We start from the raw sequence: 23,517 nt of genomic DNA, 5'->3' as shown, positions 1-23,517 counted from the left end.
GAGCAGCTTTGTTGGTAGTAGATTTAAGCCCCTTCAGGTGTTGACGTGGAGACCTGTAATTGGTATTAATGTGTACAGTTTAACTATTGGAATTAATTTTAGTAAATTTACTTATTCTATCCCTATTATTTAAAAGTTATTTTAAAGTATTCTCAATTTTTTTGGTAATTGATTAAATTCTCCCCTCACATTAATGTTTATTATCATTTCATCATAATTCATTCACATGTGACATCACATAACATATATATTTTTATAAATCCCAATATTATTTAAATTGTTTCAGCATTTGTTCACATATTCTCAACCTTTTTTTTTCTGTGTTTTCCTCGGTTTGAGCAATTGCGGGGTTTATTTACAATTTAAAACTGCAATTTTGATTTCAAATGACATTTGATGTTTATTCAGCACTATACATACTTAACAATAAAACCGGAAGAGATGACTATCAAGGGTGTGGGCAATGGTGGAGTCAGGAATTTTCTTTTGAGGGCCAAGTTAAACAAGAAAATGAAATTGGGAGAATAAAAGGTAGGAGAAATGAGACCGAAGATTTAGATATATTACAGATTTTTTTTTTTAAAAGAAAGAATAAACAAAATTTTTTAATTTTGGGAATTAGGGGAAATCGGAGAGTGATCCTTAACAGTTATATTTTAAATGATGGTTTTAACAAAAATCTTGGGGGGCCAAGGACCCCACCAATATACTTGGCTGTGCCTGTGGATGTGGGCCCAAAGGTTCTGTGTCTGCATTTCTATTAATACTAAGTTTATTTTGAACAATTTAGAAAGAATGATGGATAAAATAGTCCTTTCATCTTTATTTAATAATTTTTAGAGGATTTAAGTCATTTTTCAACAAATTATTTGTTGATATTCATTTTCCAATAAATTTGAGATACTTTAGGGAAAAATTCCAATTAGTATTATGTACTTTAGGCTTAGTGCCATTTTGGTCTCTCGAACTTTAAAACGCAAAAATTCAATGTTCGAACTTTCAAAATGTGTCAATACAGTAAATGTCGTTAATCAATTGTTAAATGGCATTTGAAAAGAGACAAATGCCCTTTGAATGCCATATAATTTTCTTCATCAACCATCAACATGTTGATAAAAATGAACGGTTTCAAATCATTGTTTATTCTATTCAAAAAAGTTCGAGTTATTAATCAATGGACATTTTGGTGATTTCAACTTTATTGAACATAACTGAAATCTAGAATGACATTCTTTGAAATTTCGGATACTAAATTGTTGCGTAAAGTTACAAACCTAGACCCAAATTAAGGATATTAGAATGTTCCTTTTTAAATATTAAGGATAGGGTAAGTCAATTTTGTAAAACTTAGGGGTAATTTAAGAGATTTGATCTATTTATTGGTAAGAGTAATTTCCCGCCATCCCGCCAATCTTTCTTTTTTCTCTTCTCCATCATCGTCACCGCTCCTGAGTTCAAACCCTAGCTCGTCATGGAAGAAGAGATCAAAGCAGAATTCGAAAGAAGTGGGTTTTCTATCGACGAAGAGGACATATTGAAGAAATGTAAGTAATTCTTATTTTATTCCCCCCCCCTCCCCCGGTTACTTTCCTTTTCGCCATTTCTACTGGCTGCAGATATGCTGAAAACAACTCTCTCTCTCTCTCTCTCTCTCTCTCTCTCTCTCTCCTTGCCAGGTCTCACTTTCTGCATAAATTGCAAACTGACGCCTTCCGATCTTGTTTCCAGCTGGGAGGTTTACTATCTCAACAGGTAGAAAGTTCCCTCTATTTCGCATTTGATTTTGTACATGTATATTTCATCCAGACTATTATAGCTGGTTTCATTTCTCTTAATCGGATTCTAATTGGAAGGATAATTTGTTAAGTTTTAATGTTTTTTGTACCTTCTACATTTTTATTTTTCTAGGATTTCGGTTTGTGTTCGATGCATTAAGTGACGTTTCACAGTCTAGAAATATGCATACTCTTCTCTTTTACAGGCAATTAAGTGGTTCCTTGGTACAAAATGCTCAAATGGACGGATTCTTGTTGCACCTACAAAACGAACAGAAGGACGCGATTATCAAAGAGGAACCGAACTTGCATATCTACTTCAGTAATGACGTTGATATGTAAGTAACGAATTATCCCCAATTTTTTTTTTAAAATTATTTATTCACTGCCATAGGATAATCAGGACAAGGCTTGGACTTGTGATTTGTCGGTGCTTTCTTTTTCATATGCATACTAGTGCGGTAGGACTGGATTGATTAAAAATCAGGTCTCTGATCATAATACTACTGCGCTAGGCTCAGAGTTAAAATAGTTTGAGTGTAAATGAAATCTCTACTTATGTAATTAAATGGGAGTGTGGAAAGGGATCCTTTCTTTTATAATTGCATTACCTTGGGTTCTATCATTTTTTTTTTTGTTCACCGTTGATAGAAGTGAAGATTTATTCAATAGATAATCTGTTCTAGATGCCTTCTTAAACGAGATTGTCAATTGTTTGATAAGGTTGGTTGACCTTTGATAATTAAGGAGGCTTAGCTTCTTTTGATACTTTTGTCAGTTCCATCATTTTGTGATTTTTTTCAAATGTTTATAAACAACAAAAATTAATTGCATGTGAACCAATCACAACAAGTCTCTTTATGCAGGATTCTATGCGGTGAACATGAAGATACAAAAGAGGGTATCCTAGGCACTCCAACAGACCGACCTGAAAACATCTATCCAGAGTCATTTGACATTACGCCTGGAACAACTGGGAATAGACCCAGCTCTGGAAAGCCATCCAGACTCGCAAGTAACAATATGACACCTTTTGGGCAAAGGACAAGCAAGTTTGTCGTACAATCTGCTTTTAATAATCCTTTAGATGAAGGGAACGATTTAAAAGAACAAGAAATTGACAATACCGAAAATGACATCATTAGGAGGGTCCAGCCAATCAAAATGTGCTCTTTGCAAGTTTGTGGGTCACAACCAGAACCGGGTTGCAGATTTATGTATGACAGGGTTGAGGACAGGGTAATTGGCACTTAGGCGGAGAATGCTGTACTTTTAGATTTTTTTTTGTTTACATTGTATAAATATCAATTTTCTTTTTCCATTTAGTTCAATTCTCTTGAAAATCGAATTAGAAGGCATGCAATTGCACTTGTTGCTTCTGGACTTTATGAGGAACCAACGGACCCTACAGTGGCGTCACAGGTGATTTGCTTATCTCATACCTCTTTTCTCTTCTTCCTGAATTGTATAGTGCCCCTAATTTGTGTATACCCCTGGGACAAAAAAAAACTTATCCTTGACCTATATTTTCTTTTGAAGCATGGAATCATTTTTTTTTTGTTGTTTTTTCTACCAGTCATCTAGTAAATTGGTTTATGTCAGAACACTCAAATTTCTGATAGAATCTGTTGTTTCAGAATAAAGTTTTCTCTGTTGGCATGGTCTGTTGCGATGGAGAAGGTCGGCTGAATGAAAAGTCTGTCCTGTTACAAGGCAGGTATGGATTTCGGTTGCTTTTATTCATTACTAGTCAGCTTAAATAGACTGCTGCCATGATAAAGAATCAAGAATGTCCTGTTAAAAGAACTTATCAAAAAAAAAAAGTCCTGTTAAAGGAATACTTGAGATAGATTAAGATGTTTGTTCCATTTTCCATCCTGACAATACATGTAGGGGTTTTGCAATCATTAGCTTAGGAACACTGCCACCATGATAAAGAATAATGAATTTCCTGTTTAAGGAACACTTGAGAGAGATCAAGATGATTGTTCCACTTGCCATTCTTGCAATAACACATGTAGGAGTATGCAATCATCACTTGACCAGTAATACTGATTACCTAATCTTGGCCAAACTGGTCCAGTCAATTAATTATAGCCATGAGATCTATCACATGGTTGCAAGGTTCCAACCAGCTGGTTGGTAAGGTCTCCTGCTGGTTGTAGCAGAGACTTGGGATTGAATCCCGCCTGCACCTCGGTGGGGGGTTATGGGTTGGGCTACCCCCCGTTGTGTAGCCCTTCTAAAGATATCAAAGAAAGAGACTGTATCACATGGTTTTGGATATCAATGAATCCTTATCCCAATATTTAGGATTTGATTATAAAGACAACTGCCAAGAAAGAATTATAAAGATGCCAATTAAAAAGGAATTCTAAAGATCAAATAATTAAGATAATCTGATATTGATAAAAAGTTAAGATAATCTGATTACATGGATTTTGACTTTGAAAATCATTTTAGATGGACCCAGTTAAATGGTGGATTGCAAACAGTCTTTATTTGTTCAACTTGAACAAGACATTTATGCAGGACACATGTTGCAGTCCCCTGCCACATTCCAATTGTTACTGACCTGGATCCTACATATATATACTTTTTTGTAGCAGTGTTGAACATTGTGGGGGACAACGTGTGCGTCTTGACTTACATAAACTGACCCAGTTTTCTTTATTCCCAGGCCAGGTAAATATAATCATATTACAATACCCATGCTTGTGAGTTCAACTCTTGTCAGGTTGATGAAATGAGTAATATTGAAAGCAATGAACTTGTACAGGTGGTGGGTATTGAGGGGCATAATCCTAGTGGACACTGTTTTGTTGCATCAAAAGTAGTTGATTATATGCCCTTCTCAATTTCCCCGAACGCTGGTTTAGCTCCTGCAAAAAAACAACATCTAGATGAAGAATTTAATCCACCTCCTTCAAATATGCTAGAAGAGCTTTCACTGGTATGTGAACATGTTTTAGAGTAACATCTCCCCTGAAGTAATTTCTATACAGAAATTATTAAAAAAATTGGTATATTGAGAAGACCATGTGCAACTTCTCAGTTGTCTGAATGTATATTTCTTGTAACTAAAATGAACAGAAACAACATGCATCAATGTCTATTATTTGATCCTTTTATTTGTTAGTGGAAGTCAAAAAAAATAAGGAAGTGCATGTCAAAGGAAGTGCATGTCCTTTTTTAAACTTTTACCTCATACTAATTTCTGGGCTAATGCATGCTTCAATGCACTACTAAATTAGTAGTCAAACTAATCTTACAATACCTTGCAACTAGATATGTTGACATGAGTGACCACCACATGTTAGTTTTATATGTTCTCTCCTTATCCATGTACTATGTTTAAACATCTGTGTTGAACTTCCAACAGATTATTGCTGCAGGACCTTTCACGACAACTGACAACTTGTTCTTTGAACCTTTAAGTGAATTGCTTGCATATGCAACCAGAAAGCAGCCTCAGTTGCTTATGCTGGTGAGAGGTTGAATATTGTCCTGTTGTAACTTTGGGAATCTTAGCTGTCTTCTGATCGAAAGCTCCATAATTGATGCCTTGAGGAACTTTTGGCAGCTAGGGCCATTTGTTGATTCTGAACATCCTGATATTAAGAAAGCAGCCATTGATAGAAGCTTTGAAGAAGTATTTCATGAGGAAGTACTCAAAAGGGTTAGTATGTCCATAGCTTAATACTTCACAAGAAACGCTTAATTTCTTATTCCGTTGCTGTTGATGACCCAGGTGCAAGATTATGCTGCATTCATGGGTTCTGCTGCACGTGTGGTTCTTGTTCCATCTATACGAGATGCTCACCATGATTTTGTTTTCCCTCAGGTGCTGCTTCTGTTGGATATATTAGATCTTTTTTCTCCATTTATTCATTATATTGACTTGTGATGGAAATAATATCCAAGTAAGTGATGACTACGGTGTCATTTTACATTTTTTCTAATAAAAGATGTCGTTTTGTTTTTGCAGCCTCCACTTGATATACACTTTTCTGATCTAAAACATCAGGTATGTCTTGGATTTGTGAGATCATTTTGTAAACCAAATGGCTCACTGTGTTATGTTCATTTTTCCTGAACTGGTTATCATTGTTTCTTGTTAAAATCTGAATGTGCATTTCTTTTGGCCCAGATAACTAGCTTTGCAAATCCAGGGCTTTTCGATGCAAACAAGGTATGGAGAAAATCCTGCCAGCATCTTTCTCATCATAGGGAATACCTATATGATTTATGCTCATAATGACTCTACCATACATGTAGGGTGTGGTAATGAATCAAGAGCCACTCACTAATAATAACTGTATATAATTGCAGCAAGAACATAACATATTTTGTTGATGGCATCATTCAATAATGACTTTATCATATATGTAAACTTTAAATTTCTACTTGGCTTCTTAAAAGTATGGGAGTTGTATGCAATGTTTTTGAACCGTCGTTGACCCAGACGGTCGGACCATTTGGCCCGGAAACCATCCAAGCAACCAGTTCCGTTTCACCCCTGACCCGTTCTTGGGTCAAAACCATTGACTTTGTCAGAAAACTGTTGACCCAGGTGGTCTAACCATCGATTCGTTTAACCCGGACAGCGGTTTGCGATTTAAGAAATTGCAGAGAGGGGAGAAACTGAGTCTGAGACACGAACTCATCTGATATCCAGATCTGAGTGACTCAACAAAGGCATTGGAAGTTGTATGTGACTCAACAAAGGCATTGGAAATGGAGAATGGTTGGGATCAACTGTGAATGTGCCCAATATGGATTGACTCAGATGATATAGAAATCTCCTTCAAAAGCATGTATCTTTGTCTTGAAATAGCTGATACCTTGTTTAGAAGCATTTCAATCTTGTCCAATGCCATCACCAATACTCATTCAACATCACCGGGTGATCATCAATCAATATAATTCCACTAAAATACAAAATGCCTCATCACATATGTTAGACTTAGTTTTTTAGAACCTTCACAGGATGGGGTATAAACATGAGTTGTAAATACAACTAGCAGCATAAGCAGCATATACTTTTCTCTAGCAACTGGTCTCCACTTTTGTTTCTTATTCTGCTTATATTGATAACAAAACCGTTGAAGATAATCCTGGGGAATAATCAACAAGAACCCTTACAAGCATTTGTGGAACTTAGGCAGGCAAGTCATGTTGCAACTTCATATATAGTTGCTCGTGTGTGGCTGACTCAACTTGCACTGAACAAAGGTGGTTTACCCTCCTTCCCATGCAGACATAAAAAAGAAAAGAATAAACACCAATCCTAATAACTACAACCAAGTAAGGATTTCATCAGAGTAGATGTAGGATAGAGTTAAATTAAAAAAAAAAAAAGATGTGCTTAATTAATGCTGCCTTTTTGCATCCCATTTGTATTCCAAATTCTTTATGACCTCTGCATGTGATTTTCTTTATTATATTTTCAAAATCGGACCAAATGTATTAGTTTTCCTAGCCTACTATACAGAAAGTCACGGCAGAGATCTAGAGAAAGTTATTTGCAACTTAACTGCTGCATATTATTGTATATTAACATCAATAATCATTCTTAAATATTTGAGCATGCCTTGGTCTTAGGGACATTTATACACTTTATGAAATTTGGAATTTGTTAGCCTTCTCCCGTATTTGCAATTCATAGTTGCAAGTTTCAGGTAAAGATAGGTTGTTGCAGCATGGATATCCTGAGACAGCTTAGTGGGGAGGAGATTTCACGAAACCCAGCTAATGGATTATCTGGGGATCGTATGGGCAGACTTGCATGTCATTTAGTCAACCAGCGAAGGCATGCCTTTTAACCATTGATCTTGGATAATACATATTTAGTTACAATGATTATCAGTAATCAGTGGATCTGATTTAACTCTTGTTTCAACAGCTTTTATCCTCTTTATCCACCTGCAGAAGGTGTTCCATTGGATCTTTCACTTGTTCCAGAAGCCTTGCAGATACCCTCTGTTCCAGATATTCTTGTACTGCCTTCAGATCTGGCTCCATTTGTGAAGGTAAAATATAGGCCTCTTTAGAACCAATGTATCATATCTTGACATATCCACCTATTGCTAAATGATCTGGATCCTTGTATGCATGTGCATGAATCTAGCACAAGCCTCTGGTATAAATTCACGTATATTGAGGTGTTGTTTTCAAAGTGACTTCCTATAGATGACTTTGAACATTTACAATATAGGTAATAGATTCAGAATCTGAAATGCCAATGGGGTTCTGTCATTTATGTTTCTATTTTATACCATCCAAGTAAACAAGGATAAAATGTCTTAAAGTTTTGGGAGTCTAAGAATGCAGCAGGTGCAAAACTTGCACCAATTATCACCCATATAGATAACCATGTAATATAGCCTACAACATAATCTGTTTGTTGCACAGGTACTGCCCTTTGGCCAAACAATGAATGAAGAGGAGCAAGTAAAATGCATCTGCATAAATCCTGGTAGACTGGCCAAGGGTGTTGGAGGAGGCACGTTTGTAGAGCTCAACTATCATGGGAATGCTGACAGAACAAGTGCTTCAGTCATTCGAATCTGATTCTTTGACTGAAGGACTAAAACAAGATACTCGTATTAGATGTGTCTCACTGAACCAGGAACCATCCATTTGACAATATTTATAGTAACAGTTAGGTTCCAATTCTCGATGGCTGGCAATCAAGTTCAAGGGGAACAGTCTTTTATCGGATCTGCTTTCTATTTGACAACATGATTTAGGCATTTAGCTTAAATTGAAAGGGAGGGTGTAAAATTGCTGATTGTAGTAGGGCTTGCCCTTTGTAATTTTAATTTGTTCCAGTTTTGTTTATCAAAATTTTCTTTATTTCCTTTTTCTTTGGGTAATAGTTTCGTTTTCCAGAAACATAATCAATAAAAAAAATTGTGCCCAATTAACAACTAAACTCCTATTTGTTGATGGCGTCCCCAAATTTTCTGTTCGGGTATCGACTTCTTCAGTTTGCCTGCTCTCTCTCTCTCTCTCCCCGGAACCTTGCAAATTAACAACTATACCGTACTCTTTTTTCTTTATTTATTCCGTTATATTTAGATGTCTGAAAATCCAAGCTTCTGAAATTGATTTTCATGTTGCTTGCGTTTGGCACGTAGGAAACAGAATCCTCCAACAAATCTTTGAGATCGAATATTTTCTCTTACTGTCAAAAAGTGAGTACTCATTTAAAATCTGAAATTCCTGAGCGCCGACCAGACACGGAGCCTTCTAAGCTAATGTTTCTATCCCCATCTCTGGTCCCTTGCATCTGGAATTCTGGATCAATCATCAGATTTCATCGATATTCTCCATTGGGTGGTGTCAAACTGTCAACGCAAACAATGGAAACGTTTTTTACAAGGTTTCTCAGAAGCCAACAATCTAAAATGATCAAAGTTGCAATAATAGTATGTGATAAGAAACAGTTTTGGTTCTAATGTAATGCGCACCGCGCAGCATGTCCTAAATCCTTATTTTGATTTTTGACATGGACTTTTATTTTCAGTCTTCCGCCAAAACTCCTGGGGTGCTAGAGTTAGCACTCACTAACCACTGGGTTCGATTAGCAATTGAGTTTATATTGGGCTTCAGCTCAACTCGAAGTTTAATTTAAACCGAATTGAATCAAGTTTTTCATGAGCTGAATTTGGATGGATCACAAATGACTTGATTGGTATTCTAATCCCTAACCACCAGCAAACAGTATTTTACAATGTCCCAAGCACCAAACGATTTCCTGTTTAAGAAGCTGCGAGAACAAGAAATAATTGTTTTTTTTTCTACCTGCCTGCCTGCTATGCAGGTCCAAGAATGCTTGAAGGTTAGAATGAGAAATTCTTGCCACGAATAAAATGTCTTCTTTTTCTTTTTCTTTTTTGATAAATGACAGTTTTTTTTTTTCTTCTTTAATTTCCTTTCTTCACTTTTTTCTTTTTGTGAACAAGATATTATGTATTCAAATATTAAACTATTAAACCTTGCAGTTACGTCAAAGAGCCGGAACAGCTCCTAATTTTTGGTAATTTTTGGGGAGAACCTTCTAACCACACATCCCATCAGCGTTCCTGTGGGTATAGCGGATCCGAGCTCATCAGCTGCACCTCTGCTCTTAATGAGTGAGATTTATAAAAGGGTACTTCGAAAATTTGAAATTTAAAGCGGCAAGCGGCATGGTCATCCATTTATATCCAGAAACGGTGCAAATACAATTGTTTTTGTTTTGAAAAACAAAATCATATATTGGATAACACCCCATTAGAGTATTGATATTTTGCATGCTCTGCACATCAATGATAAAGAACAATCAATTTAACAATAATTCCGATTTATGCAAATGCACGCGAGTACAAATTCTAGTTCACTATTGGTCTAGATTATACTTTGTTTTTTTCTTTTTTTTTGTACGAGTAAAATGTAAAGTAGAATGGTGTAACTTGTAGCTTCTGGTGAAAATGTAATAAAGCTGGATTTCTCTCATTCTTTGCTTAGCACTCGAGTTGTCAATCTGCACACGGGCCCGATCAAATTCTTGCAAGATACTGGAGAGAAGGCTGGACGCCCAGCTATCCGCGCCACCTTATCCAAAGAACCAAGCTCTTGCAATCAAAGCCCAATAAATCCACAGAATGCACAAAAAGAATTTAGCTAGGCCTCAGGAACAGAAATTTTCCATACTCTTTTTTTTTTCGTTACAGACAGGAAAGTGGGTGGGGGTGTTGAACGATTCAATCCAACAGCTTAAAACCAGAAAAAGAAAGAAACTAAGTAGACGTTTATTAGAATTTGCAAATTCTTAACAAAATAACCGGTACTTACAGAAATGCAGAGACAAGAGAAGTAGAGAACTAATTATCAACAGAGTTGAAATAAGTAAATGGGATTATTAATACTTCATTACGGCAGAATTTTGTGTCGAGGATATCATACAGAGCCATAGAAAAAATCTATGCCCAAAATGTCACGGACCCCACTGCTTACTGTTTTCATCTGGTCCAAACATGAGTTAGAAACTAGGAAATTGACAGAGACCATTCGAAATCAATCAACGATTGTCGGTGAAGAAAACCAGAAAATCACTTCTCTTATCTCACTTTCTTATCCACTTTAGCAGTTCTTTCTCTGTAAAGCTCCAGCCAAAGATTTGAGACCCATAATATGCTAACAGAGATTGCCACTGCAATTATTATCATCCAGGAAACCAGAATCCATCGTGGGATCACATTATCTGCTGCTCCACTTGAATAGAAGACAACCATCTTGTAGAGAAAGAGAGGTCCAGCAAACCCTCTAACAACAGAATACAAGGTATAGAATGGGGGAGACAGGAATCGGTAGAGTTTGGCAGCACTAGGCACGTCGGCTCTGCGGACATTGGCGAGGGTCCACAGGTTCTGGCAAGCACTGGTGATTTCTGCAAGGATGAGAAGGATGAGCATGGCGAAGGCACCATGGAGAACCATGTATTGACATGTGAATAATACAAAGAGGGTTGCTAAATGATGGCCTATGAAGAGAACATCACTTGGGAAGAAGATGAGATAATGGAGGAGATCAATCAAGAAGTAAGCAATGCTGAAATCAAGTACCAAACTCTGGGAACTGGTGTTTGGAGAAGCGAAGCCGTGAGAAGATTGTTTTAGTATAGCAAAAATGGCCAAGAAAACCGCGGGAGTGCCATGGGCTAAAGAGATGAAGCAGCTGGAGGCTTCGGGGCGGTATTTCGGGCTCCAGCTGCGGAAAACGATGTAGTAGGCAACGAGATAGATCAGGAGAAGCATTGAAAAGAAAATAGGGAGGATTGGGATAGGAGGAGTTAGGGGTTCCATGAAAAGCAACCAAACAAATACCGGGGAGAAGATGATGCTTAGAAATAAGTAGGGGATGAAGTTCTGTGACTATTCAAAACTCAACCTCGAAGAATTTACAGAAGTCGAAAATAGACGATTTTCGGGTTCAGCTTAAAAGTGACAGAGTTGCGAGAAAGTTACAGTTTTTCTCAGACGCTCGAAAAGTTCAGAAAGGAATGCGGAAACAAAATAATCCCGCCCTCGGGAGATTATTTTTTGAGTAACGTAGAGGACGAGAAAGAAGAAAAAAAATTGCAGGAAAAGGTAGAGACAATGAGATATTCCGTCGGTTGCTCGGATGTGGAAGGCTTTGAAAGGTTAGGGTTTCGCAGCGATAGATCACAAGGGGATTAGAGTTGCAGGAGGAGAATGGATACGCAAGAGCGTTTAATGAAATATATGTATAAAATAAAAAAATAAAAAAAAAAGTATGGTCGGAAAGTTGCAGCGGATTTCTGAGACGAATTCGTAAGTCTCGAGAGTCGAGACGTTGAGAGCTTCGAAACCGCGAAACAGAAAGGGAAAAGAAATTATTGAAAATTGGGGAGAGAGAAAGGGAGAGAGAAAGGTTCTATGGCTGGGGTAGTAGCGTGAACAACAACAATCTTGGCTCTAGGCAGAGAGAATGTATATATACCGAATAAATTTGACTCCTGACAAGATTGGAATGGGGAGAGTTCAAATCAGTCCCACTATCATCGGAAGATGTTTATAATACACGGCGATGTGCCGTGGGACGTTGTGGGGCGAAGTCTTTTAACTTGTAAGGTGCTGATTTGATCTCGAATTGACATCTGTTTCTCACACAGCGCTCTTCATATTACATCCCACCGTGTATTGTATTGATAACATCTTTCGGAGATATTCCCAATATACGACTAGAAGATACTGTGAGGTCGGTGTCAAGGAGCAGCAGATTCAGATCCACAAGATTTTATTAAATTGAAAACCACCGAAACGGAGTAGTATATAAGCTGTGTCAAGGTACATCGCATTATAATGCCTCTCAGCTTAAAAGCGGAAAATCGAAACTAAGACGGTTTTTTTTGGGTTCACCAATAAGGGTAGTGGAACGCTTCTGCTTGACCGTCCGATCTAAACCATTTCTAAAGGAATCTGGTCTGGACTTTGGATTAGGGGTGATCATTTCAGTCCGGCCCGGCTGCACAAGCACAGTCTAGAAATTCAGGGCTTCGGCCTGGGTTTTGTATTTAGACCCGCCCGGGCCTACATCAGGCCCACAAATTTTAAGGCTGGGCTTGGGCTTAATAATTCAAGTCCGGCATTATTTTTAAACTTACACATTTTGTGTATAATGTATATATATTTATACATGTTATTTTACATTAGATTATATATTTTTTATATAAATATTATAACATGATATGTATAATTTATATTATATAATATATAAAATAAGTTTATATGAATATTATGTTATTTAACATAAAATATTATAGATATATAATGTTTTATATATGAAAGACATTGGCCCGAAATCAAGCTTGGCCCATCCCATGCCCATGCAAACCTGAACCAGGGCTTATGTTTCAGGCCCAAAACCCCAAGTTGGGCCAAGCTCGGGCCTAAGCTATAGCCCTTATCATAAATGCAAAGCCCAGCCCAGCCCGCCTCGGCCCATGATCACCCCTACTCCTCGATTGGGTTGTATTTCTTTGCCAAAAAAAGAATTATATTAATTTATCAAAAAGATTTATATGTTTCAAACTCTTCACCTCATTCCTATACAACTTCTCTTTCCATGTGCAAATTGTGTTATATACATGAAGTAGTAATATTTACTATTCTTTTGGCATTATATAACACATTTAGTTGCTAGGCATGACACCTACTTCTTGTTGCTTCAACCATCTCTAATTATGACAAAATTTTTGGAAGCTCTTTACATCTTCAACATATATCAACCATTTAAAGACAACACCAATTGATGTTTCACAATTTATCTGGGGTGGGTATTTCGATGCTTAAGTTAACAAGGTGTATTTCGAGAACTAGAAATCAAGAGAGGTAGTATGCTTGAGAGCTAAATCGTGTGTACCTTTTATGTGAAAGGGAATGCCTTTATATAAGTCCTCAGCCGTGAGCTCCACGAAGCACGCCTAAGATCTCCGGTCCATCTGGTTCAGAGGTGGATTCATACCCGGAGATGGACTTCGTGTAAGCGGGTAATGCCTATCCAGTCGCACCCAAAGCGGATAAGGTGATAACCAACTCTTTTGACATGGCATCGTGATTTTGAGAAAGTTATAGGCAATAGCTCACTCGAAGAATAACTCGCTTGTCGCGTCACGTAGGTCACTAATTGAGAAACTACTAGGTCGGTGGAGATAGGCTGCCTCTTATGCCGACTTGATGTTGTTTGGTCTAACTACAAGTTGTCCTGTCGATGTTGTTTTGTGGATGTCATTGGAGGGCCAAATCTGCCCTCATTAACGTTGATAAAGTATAGTCAAGAGTTGATGATTTATTATTTGTTTAACCCTCTGGTTTTCAAGTTGGTGATTTTCACCATGAACTAAGTAATTTTGTACTAATGCAACACCTAGAGGATTTGAGTTTTTATTCTTATGGAGCTTCTTTGTTTCGAGCCTCCCAAATCAATCGGATAACATATATGGAAAAACCGAGAGGACCGGTTAACCGAACCATGAGCACCGCTATTGTGGTCAGCATATCCAAGCTCTTGGGATAGAATCCTACATGGTCTGCGGGGGACTATGGGTTTGAAAATGAAAAAGATACAAATCCATGTGTTAGCACCTAAGACGCATGCAATTGCATAAGCCCACGACTTTTACAGCCACACTATTGCTGAGTGAAAACATCTTCATAAGACAGATCTTCCAAACACTGAAACCCTCTTCGTCTTTTTCATCCTCTGAAGCCTAGAAACGGCAAATACCGGCTCACCATCTATTCCTAACCTCTCTAAGGGTGAAACCAAAATTGTTGAACTCTTTAGCAATAGTGAGCTCCGAAAGATCGGAATTAGATATTGTCAAGTTATGCTCCCGGTTGAGATGACTGATCTCTCTAAGGTATACATATGAAAAAAAAAAGGTTTATTTCATAGAACTCTATCCTTCATTTCAGACAAAAACCTAGTTGCCCCAATCTCCAATTTTGCCTTATAATAAAATACTAAAGAATCTTAGAAATATAGTTTCTTTATTTCTTCACAACTCACAAGTATTTTTTTTTCAAATAAGCTACCAGTCATCTTCTAAGCCTTGTCCCAATAATATGGAATGGGCTACATGAATCCTGTTTGGCCATTCCATCCGGTTAATTGCCAAATGATGGGTGTTTAAATCATTTCTTACTGTTTCCACTAAAGTGAGTAGAACAACTAATCTGATCTTTGTAATTTTTCAAATAGTTTATCTTTTAGATGGGAATAAGACCTGTTTAATGGTGGGTTAAGATCTTCTATACATGGGACTGATTGAAGGGAGGGCACCTCGCTGCAGTTACGAGGGAGCTCTCCTTGTATCCTGGTTCTACAATGTCTTTCCCACAGATTCTAAGATTTATATTTCATTGATGAATGATATTGTTAGGAAATGATAAATTGATAAGCAAAATATCTTATGGTTTCGGCCTTCGGGCCTTTTGGCTATAGAAAACAAAACATAAATACAAGTCACTAAGTTGAACCATGTCACTTGGTTGATGACTCCCCAAAATTTTCCTAGCATGTAGTATGGGTTAAGCCTAAAATCCACTCATGGCTCGATAATCATTCACTTTTCTTTAGCGCCTTTCTCTCACTCTAACTTTCAAGTTTCAATATAAGATAGTAAACGGGCTCAACTAATTGTGAAAAATATTTAGCGTCGGAATCAGACCCTTGCCACCAGAGCAGTAGAAATGTAAAATATAAAAGTGGTTGGGGACAGAAACCAATAAATGACGTGAAAGTTGAACAAATGAAAAGAACGATATAATTACTAATTAGACGGGAAAGAAGTACCAGCTCCATTGAAAGAATCTTTGTCTCCAATATAACGCCAGCTTCAAACTATAAAAATTGCATTGATCGTCTCTAGGAAACAAAAGTCTGTTTCTCTGTGCAATATTACGCTAGATGAATGTAAGGATCCATTTAAACAGAGTGACCCCCTTGTAGAACAAACAATTCTGAGACCTTGACAGGTTTTTTGAAAGGACCTTACTGCGCTGGGACTGATAGGATGTGCAGACTTGCTACATCACCATGCCTCCATCAATCGTGAACACCTGCAAAACAGTAGTAGCAATCTGTTTGAGAAGCTGAAGCTGCCAAACAAGGGAACAAAAGAAGATGGAGAGGAAAAAAATAATTGGTACTTTTATCCCTGCATAAAGTAGATTTACGATGAAATTACCTGTCCAGTAATGTAACTTGCTGCAGGATTCAGGGCTAAAAACTCCACCAGACCAGCAACTTCCTCTGGTTGCCCATACCTCCCTGACATCAGCATTGAGTATGAGATGATCACATAATCACATTTTCCTTCCATGCGCATAGGCAATATGTTCCATATTTCCCTTTAAACTATCAGGTTATATATCATCAATAAACAAGCAACAAATCACCCTTAATAGCTGTGCTTCATTCATAGGTCTGGATTGAAACAATGGTTTAAAATTGAATCGACCACAGAACAAAAACCAGAGCAATCATTTAGATGCCAATTAAGATGAGGAAAAAAGAGCTTCCCCATCCAGGAAACAGTCTGCTGATTAAACATTTAGGAAAAGTGCAGGCATGGGATTTTGAAGGAGACTTGACCCATCATATATGTTCCTAATAATGACTTCATCAATAGACCCTTAAATAATGCTGGTGTTTTGTCCCAAAAGAGCTAACTAGGCCTTAATCTGCTCTTACCCAAGGGAATGGTTTCCAAGATCTTCTTTTCAATGTCCTCTCCAAGCTTGGCCGTCATATCCGATGCAATAAAACCAGGAGCAACAGCATTCACCTATGCAACCAGTACAACAAAACTTACATCCGCTAACACTGCCAGGATGGAGGAGAGGGGATGAATAATTGAACTATTCTTAAACACTCACATTGATATTTCTGCTTGCATACTCCTTTGCAACACTCTTGGTGAAGCCAATGACACCTGCTTTTGCAGCACTATAATTAGCTTGTCCAACATTGCCAACTAGACCAACAACAGATGCTATATTGATTACTCTCCCCTGCAGTATCAATATTGCCAAGTTAGTAAAATAGATGGCAGAACAGGAAAAAAATGTAAAAAAACCAAAATAATGCTTAGCTAAATGAGATATAACTAATGACATTATTTAATGCCTAATAAGTGACACTTAAACAACCCCATGTTTATACATGTCACTAAAATTGTGTTCTGGTCTTTTTGTCCCTATTGAAAAATAGTCCAATACATTTGTTGAAAATAGGTTGACTCAAGCTAAATGGGCTTTGAAGAGGTATCATCAACAGAATCCAACTAGAATATAGTTAGACTAATGGCATGTAGAGATAGGAGCTACATTGAGGAAATTTCAACAGAAGAAGAATCAACCACAAAAAGGGACAGTCTACCACATCCATCAGGGAAATGACCATCTATATGCATCCATATAAGGGTTAAGGCATGACATAGTGGTTCAAGACCCTCAGTTGTATAAGGTACTTTAGGGATCTCTGCAATGTATCTTGCTTCCTATGCCTCTGCTAACTACCAATGACTGCTAGGGCTGATCCACCACAATTAAGAACAAAGTCCTCTCTTTGTGTTGTTAATTCTAGAAGCAGCAGGAAATCAAAATTGAGGAACCAGCTGAATTGGATGATGTACTGAACCATGATGCACAGATCAATCCCAGCCCACACCCCAAGAAAAAAGGAAAAGGGGGAAAAGGAAAAGAAACTGAATATCCCAGAACCTATGATGCCAAAAAATCTGAATTACCTTTTTCTTTTTCATCATAATTTTCGTAGCTGCCTGCAGAAGTAGACAGCCTTGGTTACAAAAGACAGAAATTAAGAAATAAAACCTAAATAGTTAGACATTCCAGCATACATACCTGTGTACACAGAAATACACCTGTAAGATTCAAGTCAATGACCTCCTGCCACTGAGGTCTCTTCATTCTCATCAGCAAACCATCACGAGTAATTCCTAAAGCCATTGTGGAACTGTCAGGGGAAGGAGACAATGAACAAAAATGCTTAATTCTAATGAACCATGTACAAACTCTTGATACCTGCATTATTTATCAATACGTCAACTGTTCCCCATGTATCTACTGACTGAAGACATGATAATACCAGGAATCAGCTTTAAAATATGCAACCACAATAATTTCATGGGCCACCCACTGAATCAATAAGCAGAAGGAACTTCATCTTACAGTTTTTATCATTGATTCCACTTCTTCTTCTTTTGAAACATCTGCCCCAAAAACAAGAGCTTGACCACCAGATGCCTCTATCTATGTCCACCAGCAAAAGTAAAAGTAAAATGAAATGAGAGATCATGATTCAAGAATTTGATAACAATGAATTTATGACCTTGATAAATTAGCATTAATAAGCATAAAAGTGGCAGAGATGAACCATAATAACATAGTTTAAACTAGTCGTTTTTCTTTTAATTGTGTGCAGGAATGAAGGCCTGTATAACTATAGCACCAAAACAAATAGAGCAACCACTATGAACTTGCATACGGAACCAAGAAAAATCAAGGTGATACTCATAGGGTATTTCTGCATGCACTTTCTGTTATGTCTTTGGTGGAATCATCACAATTACCAGAAATTCTAGATGCAGGACATGTATAAAAGTTGCATTAAGATTTTGAACAAATATCTGATGACAATTTGAAAACAACGATCATTTACTTATAAGTTGGCAGTAATACAAGGAGTGGAGATGGCAAAAAACTTGTGGTTTGACAAGTTAGTCATTGAAGGGGATTCTAAGGTAGTAATTGGCAGGCTGGAAAATGAAAAGAGGGTCTTGTGGTCCTTCAAGAATGAATTGAGAAATGGCATGGCTAAGGACGCTCAAGTAAAATTTCAATAAGTGGCAAATGGCATGGTGGATGTACTAGCTAAACAAGGGGTTAATAGGGAAGTATTATATTGGGCTGAATTGTAATTGGTTTATAATACACTTTGGAATTAGTTGTAAAATAGGGACCTTTTTGTGGGAGCGGTAGATCTCCTACCACTCTATGGATCTCTTGTAAATCATTTGCTATCTTTAATAAATCTGAACTACTTACAAATAAATAAATAAACATTTTCCAATAGGTTTTGGTGCTGGAATTGTTTTATATTAAGTGCCCAATTGGGAGGGCTTTCACTTTGCTGCTTCTGGCCTTGCAAGGTAAGGTTCCACTGGAAAGCCTATAAGCAATGTGTGGCGAAAAATCTGGAGAAACAAAACTGACCATTTTTCAAGTCATTTAAATGGCTTCCCAATTCCCCTTGAAGCTTCTTTTAGTTCCTTCTCCAAAGCAGCTCGGCTTAAGAAACTCAACCAAAGCTTAAGCCTTCCCAAATAAAGCCTAACACTCTAAGAATGGTTCTAACTCATTAGGCAAATATTGTGAAAATGGGCATTCTTCTATTTGGGAATATTTCCATTTAACTCATTTTAATGATCTAATTCTCAAAAGATGTTGTGATCATGATGAAAGTCTATTGAAATTGCAGTTTTACATCTTAATCAGGCAACTGGATGAACAAAAAAAGTCAAGACTAACTGCTGCATTTAGCATGCTTTGGGAGAATAAATCTGATAAATTTTCTGATTCAAAGAATCACTTTTATGTTTAGAGTTCTGAAAATTGTTAGAACTAATTATTTTCCTAGGTTCAAAATTCATTTAAGAACCGATTATTTGAAGCTAAGAGATTTAGTTTACTAATTTTTGGGTGTAGAATTTTAACCAAACATGTCTGCAGAGAGAGAGAGAGAGAGAGAGAGAGAGAGTCTTGTCCAATGAAAGAAAAATGAAACATTAAGATAATATATCAACTCAATATAAGCAACACGCCCAGACAAAGGAGGCTCATAAACAACAACATGGTACTAGATGCCAAACTACAACAACGGTTTATGGGGTGATGATAAGTCTTACCTCTTTGGAAACCTCTTCAGCATCCTTAGCAGACCTTGCATAATTCACCAGAACCTATCAAAGACAGATACTTTCACTCAGAAATGGATACCTTTCCAAAGATATGACATAATTAATCAGTAATACTATACAAGTATTTTCCAACTTAATCACACCAGGTATGCAAAATTAAACGGATTGACCTTACAACCAGCTCTACCCATCGCCAAAGCTATTGCTTTTCCAATTCCCCTCGAAGCACCGGTGACAACAACAACAGGAGCTTCCACATTTTGAGCCACTTTAACACTTGGTTGCTCGGCAGCTGCAACCTGAGCTCTTACACCTGCATATTAAAAGAAATTAGTTGATTCTGCATTGTTCCGGACGCCGGGGCAAAAAACAGAGAACAATCCTAAAAGTCAACGTTGTGATACATCTAGAAGGAACAAGGACAATGCTCATCATATCGCTTAATAGCTGGATTTCCAGAAGGAAGTAAATGAAGGGAAGAAGGTATGAGATTAGACTTGTAACCCAAGGTTCAATTGGTATGAAATTAGAGACAAGTTACCTAAGAAAAAAATGGTAATCAGAAAGTAGAGGAAAGATATTACAGAGGTAATAATAAAAGGAATAAAAAAGAGGAGGAGCTAAGGCAACAAAAGTGACCTCTAAAAGAGATACCGCAATGAAGTAGAATTTGATGATTGAACAAATTGACCGTAATCAAAAACTCCAAAGGAAATTATGTCCATCAAAAAGTCGATATAATTTAGAACTTCAAATCACTGAGATCAACCTCAAGTATGCAAATTATATAGAAATAACCGACTTCAACGCAAAAGATTATCACCTCAAAAAAAGACAGTCAATTCCGTTTCACCACTAGATGAATTGAAAAAGGTTTCTTTCAGTACAAATTACGACACAGTCGATTCAGTTTCACCACTAATTAAATTAGAAAAGAAATGTGAAACTCCACCAAGAGCCAAAAGATTAGGAACAATAACAACAAATCAGGCGATGAAACAAGAACAGAACAAAACAGCAAAGAACCACACGAAAAGAACTTCGTAGAGGAACGAAAAGTGTTACCAGACGAAGCAAAGGAACTCCCCGATCTGTACTGGAGGCCAACGCAAGATTGGAGCTGCAAAGATGGACTGCTACCGGAGGTAAGCTGGGATTTCGGGAAATGAGCGATATTCTGAGCGGTTTGTCGGGAGCAAAGTGTGGATTTGGCCGGAATTCCTGCAGAGTTGAAGGCTACGGCAGCGGATCTGGTAGCAGCAGCCATGAAAGTTCTGACGAATGTCCCGACGGCAACGGTTGAAGAATACAGAGAAAAACTAGCTAGGGTCGCCCAGAGGTGAAGAAAGGTCACGCTTTTTAAGTCTTCTTCTCAAGCTTGTTAAGTAGAGAAGAAATGCTATAGGTGGAACTTTGAAATCTCCGAAGGCGTGTACCGACTGTAGTGCGAGTGCGAATGCAGAAGCAGAATGCTGCGAGTCTGCGACGATGAAACCTATGCGGCTGGTCTGGCTTCTTCAACCCGCTATAACTCGCCTTTTCCCGGTTTACTGTTACTGGGTTTATCACTCGGATTCCACTACACCAATCAAATCCGTGTACTGTCGCCAGTATGATACCGTAAGTGCTTTGACCAATGGCCCCGAATTTCTTGTATCATGTATTTCCAATATCATAAGTTTCTGATTAGGGCACAACTCAGTTTTGATAAATTACGCACATCTCCCGTAAAATAACCTTTATCCATCACTCTAGCTGTTCAAGTATATAACCAATAATAACAACTTCACGTCAGGTGATCGGTTCTGTTTTTCATCAAAACTGGATTTTGGCCAAAAAAAAATGTTGAATTGGTTAGCAAACCGCTGATCCGGGCGTTTAAATCGTTCAATGGTTTTGACCTTCTTTTTTTTTGTCATAACAGGCTGATCGTTCGACCCAAAAACTGAACCCCTAACCGGTTCGTTCTCTGGTCAGTTTTAAAAACCTTGATGCATTCGGCTTTAGAGGTGTAATGTGGTTCAAGTTGGGTTGGCATAGTTCATGGGCGTATGATTTTATTTAGAAATTCTGAAAAAATAAAAAATTGAAATAAATTATTATGTAAACAATAAATTGAAAAAAAATATATTAAAATTTTATTTCATATAAGTTTTAATGTATGCAATTGTTTACATATGAAATAACAAAATAAAATTTCAAAAACCGATTTTAATATATATATAACTTCCCTTGGATTTTTAAAGAATTCGACAAAAATCTCCCTTCCGTCAATGACCAAACCACGCCATGCTTGTCTTGTATCTCCAACATCGTCTCAAGAACCTTCCCCTCCCTCCCGTGCTCCTGCATCGCCCTCTATAGTAGCTCCTCCCCTCTAGTTCCTGCCCCACTCGATATAATCTTCTCTATCACCTCTTCCTCCGAGTACTCCCCTGTTACCGTGAAATATCGACAGCCCACCATTTCTTTATACTCCACCATCATCCGCTGCCTCAACTCCTAGAAGTCCATCAGCTCCTTTAGCTTCTTCTGCAACCTGATGGTGATCGAAGTCCTTATGCGGTCCATCGACATCCCTTCTCTGTATCCACTAAGTCTCTTATTGGCAGCGTTGGTGCAGTCCATATCCTCGAGTTGAGACTTTATGCTTCTCACCCCCTAAGCACAGTCACGATATCGGCATTGGTCCGTGTGTGTAGGGCTTTTAGGGCCTCCAACTTGTGGAGGCACTTGCTCTCTTCGTTGGTTTGCTGCAGTCGGCGAAGGATGTCTCTGATGAAACTAATCTCTTTCACCATCTCGGCCTCCTACGGTCTATTTGATTTTGCATCATCGTCACTACCATCTCCAGTTCGACGTTGCCAGCTTCCAGATCTTTCATAGCTTCTTTCTTCATATCCACATAGCTGAGGAAGGGTTTTATTATCAAATCGTTCATCTTGCTCTGTTTTCTCTATCTCAATTGAAACTTGGAATCACAAAACTTTGGAAGATAGAACGCTTCAGCTACGAGAGTAAATTATGGCTATATGAGATGTTCTTCAATTAAAGGACCCAATTTTGGAAATAATTTCCTTCCTAGAAGTGAAATCTATATACAAATGACTTACAGTGATGCATTTATACCGAAGAATGATTTGAAAACCTGTATATAGAAAATTATGGGGCTGAAAATATACAACATATTGTGTGCCTTATGATTTGGAAACCCGTGTACAAAAAACTCATGAGAATGAACCCTCATTCCCATTAGCTTCCTTGACTGGTAATGGTGGATGGTTGGCTTTAGGCCAGGCCAATGAATGGTGAACATTAATTAATTCTGTGTTGAAAACAACATTCCATTAGCACAAACAGCTGCTGGTTTGAAGATTTTTTTATAAGAAAAACACTCTATATCATTCAATAGGTTCATACCTCCAAAGTACATTAAAATTTTATTCTTCAATAAATAGATTTTTTTTCTAAGTCAAGTAGGGCAATAAACAGGAGAACATAACTGAGCACAAAATTACAGATTCTTGGGAGATTGAAAGAGGAGGAAGAAATCGGCAAAGAAAGTTCAGGGAGAAAAGGAAAGAGTTGTGTTCCGTTTGGGTTTGGATGAAAGATTAAAAGAATTGTAGCTTTCCTCCTTTTTAGACGAAAGAATTCAGGGATAGGACAGAGGATAAAAGAGATTGACAGGAGAGTTAAAGAGGATAACAGGTCGGTAGGGGTATTTCA

At 37.6% G+C, this 23,517-nt stretch overlaps 2 protein-coding genes and 2 pseudogenes across 4 annotated transcripts; 1 reads left to right on the top strand and 3 right to left on the bottom strand.

Annotated features, from left to right (window-relative positions):
* Nucleotides 1-1,388: 1,388 nt before the first annotated feature.
* Nucleotides 1,389-8,712, top strand: POLA2 (DNA polymerase alpha 2). 2 transcript variants are annotated; one of them, XM_088981451.1, is made up of 16 exons: nt 1,389-1,544; nt 1,677-1,752; nt 1,982-2,113; nt 2,642-3,014; nt 3,102-3,197; nt 3,413-3,492; nt 4,385-4,460; nt 4,555-4,728; nt 5,158-5,262; nt 5,359-5,454; nt 5,527-5,619; nt 5,764-5,802; nt 5,926-5,967; nt 7,457-7,587; nt 7,681-7,807; nt 8,190-8,712. In XM_088981451.1, exons 1-16 carry the CDS (start codon nt 1,472-1,474, stop codon nt 8,346-8,348), a joined length of 1,872 nt encoding a protein of 623 aa, XP_088837577.1. In that variant the 5' UTR covers nt 1,389-1,471; the 3' UTR covers nt 8,349-8,712. The 2 variants fall into 2 exon arrangements, with proteins under 2 accessions (XP_088837577.1, XP_088837576.1); XM_088981450.1 differs by having other exon boundaries at nt 4,382-4,460.
* Nucleotides 8,713-10,551: 1,839 nt separating this feature from the next.
* LOC148862561 (TLC domain-containing protein At5g14285 pseudogene) lies at nt 10,552-12,326 on the bottom strand (annotated as a pseudogene). The gene has a single exon (XR_016109168.1). The product of XR_016109168.1 is annotated as a TLC domain-containing protein At5g14285 pseudogene (transcript).
* A 3,263-nt stretch (nt 12,327-15,589) lies between these two features.
* Nucleotides 15,590-21,426, bottom strand: LOC148862560 (3-oxoacyl-[acyl-carrier-protein] reductase 4-like). Its single transcript, XM_088980367.1, has 11 exons — nt 20,854-21,426; nt 19,959-20,101; nt 19,777-19,830; nt 18,041-18,121; nt 17,894-17,939; nt 17,714-17,808; nt 17,599-17,631; nt 16,727-16,861; nt 16,542-16,635; nt 16,036-16,118; nt 15,590-15,907 (listed from the first exon to the last, which is right to left on the bottom strand). The coding sequence occupies exons 1-11, from the start codon at nt 21,053-21,055 to the stop codon at nt 15,875-15,877; spliced, it is 999 nt and encodes a 332-aa protein (XP_088836493.1). The 5' UTR covers nt 21,056-21,426; the 3' UTR covers nt 15,590-15,874.
* LOC148862559 (syntaxin-111 pseudogene) lies at nt 21,148-22,729 on the bottom strand (annotated as a pseudogene).
* Between the last annotated feature and the right edge of the window lie 788 nt (nt 22,730-23,517).

Source organism: Nelumbo lutea, chromosome 3, assembly GCF_056320005.1.
Source record: "Nelumbo lutea isolate HS-2025 chromosome 3, American lotus-T2T, whole genome shotgun sequence".
Classification (NCBI taxonomy): domain Eukaryota; kingdom Viridiplantae; phylum Streptophyta; class Magnoliopsida; order Proteales; family Nelumbonaceae; genus Nelumbo; species Nelumbo lutea.
Note: the sequence above shows the minus strand (reverse complement) of the source record. Positions and strands in the feature narration are given on the sequence as shown.